Source organism: Centruroides sculpturatus, unplaced genomic scaffold, assembly GCF_000671375.1.
Source record: "Centruroides sculpturatus isolate CEXI.00-Female unplaced genomic scaffold, Cexi_2.0 scaffold2664, whole genome shotgun sequence".
Taxonomy (NCBI): Eukaryota; Metazoa; Arthropoda; class Arachnida; order Scorpiones; family Buthidae; genus Centruroides; species Centruroides sculpturatus.
The window spans coordinates 15,228-21,527 of NW_019386831.1; the positions used below are offsets into that span (position 1 = coordinate 15,228).

The window sequence follows — 6,300 nt, forward strand, 5'->3', positions numbered from 1 at the left end:
TTTCATTTAAAAAACAAAGAGGTTACTGAAATGTGGTTTGTGGTAAAAGAAAGATTAACTCAAAAACACTTTTTCCTATTATAAAAAAATAACTCCTCAATAAATTATACATCCGTTTTTATGTTCCTCAAATATACAAGGTGTCCAAGAAAGATCTGTTATAAAATTTCATTTAAATAACAAAGAGGTTACTGAAATGTGGTTTGTGGTAAAAGAAAGATTAACTCAAAAAGTTTTTTTATTACAAGAATCAATACAAANAATAAAAGTTTGTATGGCGCTATCTACTATTAGATTTTATTTTACAAATTATATATTATTAATTGTAATAAAATCGCAAAAGTATTAATTTTGAGGATATTAGATAAGTTTTAGAAAATTATAAATGCTAAAAATAAGTAAAGTGTTTATTAAGTTTAATCTGTTTCGAGATATGATACATTACTTCCTTCTATCTTTAAACAACACTGATACAACATACAAGGATTAAGAATAACAGTGAATAATATAATAGTTTCCAGTTATATTCTGATTGTATGACGTGTAGAGATAATTTGAATTTTAGTTAGTAATGATATCCAAGATCACAAAAAATAGTTTAAAATATACGAAAATATAAAGATAATTTAAATAATAACAATTACCTGTATTTTGTGAATCGTCGACATCATTATCTTGCATTCGAATTTTGTTCAAATTACTCTTTATAAAACAGAAAATTAGGGCGAGAAGACAACAGAATACTCCTTGAAATATCCCATAAAAAATGGAAACAGCATAATTGATGTTTGTTTCTAAGAGTAAAGTCTCTTCTAATTACAAAAATCATAATCTTACAATCTACAATATAAATCAAAGACATACATACCGAGGTATCAAAGGATAAAACAATAATGCCTAATGCAACAGAAAAATTCTGAATCCCGCTATCAATAGCTATTGCAGTGCAGGCTGCTTTGGAGTTTCTACTGACGAAAGCTATGACATATCCAGTTATAATTCCAGTTATGGGAGATAATAAAGAGGTTATAATAACCTTCCACGATACTATACTAAATATATGTTGAGAGGAAATTATCTCCATTGTCACGAAAATTATAATCATTATCATAATTGTTGCACTTCCCCACTATTAATAAAAACAAAAATAGTTTCATAATATAATATAAATGATTAAAATTAACACCTTAACCATTTAGGAGATCATGTTTTATACCTTAGTTACATAAGAAGACAATTTAGGAGCTTTCCATTTTATTATCATACCCAAAATCAAGGGAGGAACAATCATTAATAGTGATAATGCAATATTTTCATAAGGTACTTTTAAGTTCTTAGCTTCTGTATTACTTGCATATATCCAAAGGTTCAAAGGTATCAAGCCTAGGGATGCTACAATAGATATTGTAGTCATAGTCACACTATGACATGGTAAATATTAATTTTATGAATAATATTCTCTGTAGCTAAATATAGTAAACAATTCTTACATACCTGAGAGTAACATCGCCATCCAAATAATATGTAAAGACGTTAGAAACAGCACCTCCGGGGCAACATGATATAATAAGCAAACCAGTCGCTAGACTCGATTCGAATTGAAATATAACGTTATAAATAAATCCAATCAATGGCATTATAACAAATTGGCAAAAGAGACCAATAGCTGGACCAACGGGTTTTCGGATTCCTTTATAAATCTATTAACGTAAAAACTGTAATAGTTACTGTTAATTAAACAAGAAATAAAGAGAAATAAATGATAATACCTGATTCCAAGAGATTTCTGCACCCATAACAATCATTATAGGGGAGATCGGGGCAAGATCGGCATGTTAAGCTTTACTTAAATTTTGTGTAATAAATACTGCTGTAAACTGAAAAAAAAGCTTTGCATATTGTCTATTGGAATGTTACCTTACTATAGAACTGGTTAAAATCAGTTTGGAAATAAAAATAATTAAAATAATTACAACTTTACAAGAAGAGAGAAATTGACGAAGTTGCCCCGGGTATAGGGGCAAGATCGGCAACTTCTCTCTTTTTGTAAAGTTGTAATTATTTTAATTATTTTTATTAAAGTTGCCCCTGGTATAGGGGCAACAGTAATGGGGCAAGATAGGCACGTATATAAAATTATGTTATTAACAATGTATAAGTTGGAATTCACTATTAAAACAAAGAAATACAAATCCAACACCCATTTAATATTATTACAACGAAATGCAAGTTCAAAGACATATATACATGAATAACAAATGCAAACATGTTTTCATTTATCATCTGTTTGATTTTTATCCTTTGCTTCTAATGTGGCTTTATGTTGCCGATCTTACCCCGCTAGTCATGATTTCGAAACATTAAGTACAACCCTGAGAACAGAATGCCAAGCCACGATCTGGCCACGTGAATAAGTTGAAGTTACATCCTTCTAACAGGAAAAGTAACTTTCGTTATCATGGAATTATAACAAAACCTGCCAATTCAATATAAATGGAAAAAAAATATTATATGGAATTGAACGAAAATGAAAATTTGCTTGATAATTCAACTACGCTTGTTGGAGAACAATAAAAACACTACACTCAACAAGCCAGCAATAAAACTCAACTGCCTAACCTATAACCAAAGTCTCCTTTTAATTTGTTTTTTAAAAAAAGCGCTTGACAAACTTGCCCCGCATGCCGAAGTTGCCCCGATCTCCCCTAATTATTAGGGAAACTATCACAATTATATTCTGAGTCATTTTAAGATCTTTGTTGATATAATAAATGGATGTAGCATTAGATGTTGAATTACTTTTCAGAAAATCCAATGTATTGTTTTCCATGTCGTATTCACTACACCAAATTTAAGAAACAGAATTATACATTTGCATGAGTTGTAACTTTCGGTATCTACAATGTCTTTTAAATGTTTATGCTTATCTCTTATTAAATAAGTTCTTGCAAAGATGATGATGATAATGAGGATGCGTGGAATATTAAAAAGTGCACAACACAAATACTGTTTTATTATTGTAATAAATATTTTTCTAGTAAGGTTTTAAAATCTAATTAATGAAGTTATTAGCATTTGTTTTGGCTCTGTGAAACAAAACAATACATTTAGTATAAATTCCTCTATTTTCTTAAAGAAATACAATTATAAACATTTAAGTCAATTAGGCTACACAATTATTAAAATGAATGTTTCATTTTCAGACTTTTCTTTGTAAAAATTATCTACAAATACTTCTTAACAAGGCATTAAATCTTTTAATATGTCAGCTTGATGAATCTTAAGGTAAAGTCACAGTAGGGAGAAATGACGAGCATTGGGGAGGGTGGACGAAAAAATTTCCTTTCTCATAAGTTATAAAGCTATTAAATCCATTTTGAGGAGCACAATTAATTTTTGCTTCTTTCTTCTACCACGGCAGATGCGGCTTTAATATGAGTGCTAACGAAAAATTACATAAGCCTTATTTACAGCATCATCATCTAATAATAGTCAACTCGGCGCAGCCAATTCTTCGCAGATGTTACTTTCATCGAAAAAACGTTTGTTCTGATATTTTCATTCGGTTTCGCTGCAAAGTCTACTCTAACCGCTACTGCAGCATGCAAGAGAAATTTAAAGCGAAACGTTTTATACTATGATCGTCTTTAGACGAGATAAACGGAACACTTGTCCTCTTTTCGGATCGAGTAAAAACTTCTACAAATGTATATCGTAAATGACTTTGATGCCATCTTGTGAAAATCCGTTAAAAACTAGATAATGTAATAAAAATTTCTTGATGTATTTATTTGTCTCCAAGCTTTGTCCTCCCCTGGAAAATTCTACCAACGTCCGTGATCTGTACTATGCTTTAGATTGGCATTATAATTTATATGTATATGTATTTCCTATAAAAATAAATATTTAAAACACAAAAATGTTATGATATTTTAATTTTACGTACCTTTTCCTTCGTACAATATTTTAAAATGTTTCGTAATGACAAAATTTATATATATGCTAGCTACATCATATATTTGACATAGAATTCAATCGTACAGAAAAATTGTATTACTATCATTACGTGATTATTTTTGTTTTGTCATCAAATACAATTGATGTTATTTCGGAATAATTTAATTTTTAATATACGAGGTTAAGAATAAAGCCCTTTTCCCTTTCTCCCTTTTTCTCCCTCTTAATCGAAAATGAATACGTGGAAAAGGTTTTTTATTTGCTTGTGAAAAAACATATGACTAGAAAGTAAAAGCAGAAAACCCTACCATTATAGCAGTTTAGTTCTTTTAAATTAGAATTAATTTTTCGTTTTTGAAATTATTATGAGTCATCATTATTACGTTGCATACCATTAAAATTGGAAGAATGACAAGTTCGGTAACGAAGATACACAATTTACCACTTAAAAAATATCAAAAAAAGAAATTTTCTGATATTCTTTTTTTAAAAATTGTATTCTTTTATACAAAAATTCTGACCACTCGTTCATCAACTATCCCGTAACAAAAAAGTTAATTTTATATTGTTACTAGCTGCAAGGACCCGCTTCGCTGGGTTTTTATTTGTATGTAATATAGTTTTTTATATATATATAAAAGACTGTTTTTCTGAGTAATCTAGAATCTAGCTGCAAGGACCCGCTTCGCCGGGCAAAATTAACGATAGTGAAGATTAAGATACAGTAGAGCGTCGTTTATCCGAATCAATTGGGGACTGGGGTGGTTCGGATAACTTATTTTTCGGATAACGAATCATGTACGAAAAAATATATTAATTTATCCCATGTTGAAATTTCTCTTCGTTGCGTGTCGCTTCGCGTTGAATTTTCGTCGATGTTAAGCCTAACGAAGACTATTGTATCGTTAAAAATTATTTTTTTATTTTGTACAAACAAAATAAATTTATTGAAAAATATAAAAACAATAAAAAATTATACTTCAGATGTTAATTTAGTATCAAAAACGTAAAATATTTGAGTAGCCCGAGAAATAGCCGAAGATTGCAGCGCCACAGCACTAGTGAAAATTTAAATTTGCCGACTGGAATGCTTTCGGATAACGGACGTTTCGCATAACGTCCTTTCGGATAAACGACGCTCTACTGTAATTACATTATAGCTAATCTTACCCGTTTTCAGAGAATGAAAGAATTAGGTCCCCGTTTCCAGACTAATTAGAGATTTTTTACGTTTAGTCAAACAAACTATTTTCAACGTTTCTGGAACGTTTACAATCGTTCTATAATCGAACCAATATTCGAATTTTATCTTCGAATTAAATTCGAACAAATTCGAAAAATTCGAACAAAACATTCGAAATAGAAAGCCACTTTCAACTACTTTTAGCCTCATATCTCCCGCACCCTTATAGCTATCGAGACGCAACCACCCCTATGCACGAATGGAGACTTGGGGCTACCACNATAATCTATATATATATATATATATATATATATAGATTATGCGGTTATTAATTTGTTGCGACACACAACTTATAAGCGAAATGAATTCATTTTCCTCCTTTAACATCGTCGATTCAATTTCATATAAGTAATTTAATACTCAAATTACGTCAACCCAATCTTTCTTCATATAACACAATAAAAACTCTAAATTAAAAATTTAATGTCGTAATGAATTTTCCATTATTAATTAAAAATAAAACATTTAGTTTTGATAATTATTAAATAAATTGATCCAAACTAGCGTATTGTACAGTACCTATACATTATAGAACACATTAATTTTTCCACAGAACAAAACTTTTGTACTTAATTAACATCTCAATGGAAGTTATAAAATCAATAAAAAATTAAGTAACTATTCATGAAAAACATTTATTACGGTAGAATTAATTTTTTTATCACAGCACTTAAGCTAAATACGAGTGTTTACTATATGAAACACGAGTTCATAAAAATTCGCCATCCCTCCAATGGACTGTTTACATAGAATCTACTGTATAAAGAAATTTTACTTTAAAAAATTTTAATATTATTTTAATATAAAGGGCATCATCTGTTTATGTGTATGGAAGTGAAATCTCTAAAACTCCTACTATTTTTATCCTCTCCAGGTGAAATTCTCTTTTGTTGCTCTGTATGTTACAACACACAGTAGAGACTGTTTATTTAAAAAGATAAAATAAAATGAACTAGTTTTCAATTTCTTCAAATGTCTACTCTTCACAATTTTTTAATCTCTAGTTTCTCATAAAAATATTTCGCCATGCTTAACAAGGGAATTTCTATTATATTGCAATACAGTAAATTAGGAGGTACACTTTAAATATAATTTATATA

The 6,300-nt window shown here is 29.4% G+C and overlaps 1 protein-coding gene across 1 annotated transcript; it reads right to left on the bottom strand.

Annotated features, from left to right (window-relative positions):
- Positions 1–868: 868 nt before the first annotated feature.
- On the bottom strand, positions 869–1,805 carry LOC111615828 (solute carrier family 10 member 6-like; the record flags this gene model as incomplete). The annotated part of the gene is made up of 4 exons (XM_023357261.1): positions 1,770–1,805; positions 1,495–1,700; positions 1,217–1,421; positions 869–1,129 (listed from the first exon to the last, which is right to left on the bottom strand). Coding segments are annotated over exons 1-4 (708 nt in total), but the record flags the coding sequence as incomplete, so codon positions are not given.
- Between the last annotated feature and the right edge of the window lie 4,495 nt (positions 1,806–6,300).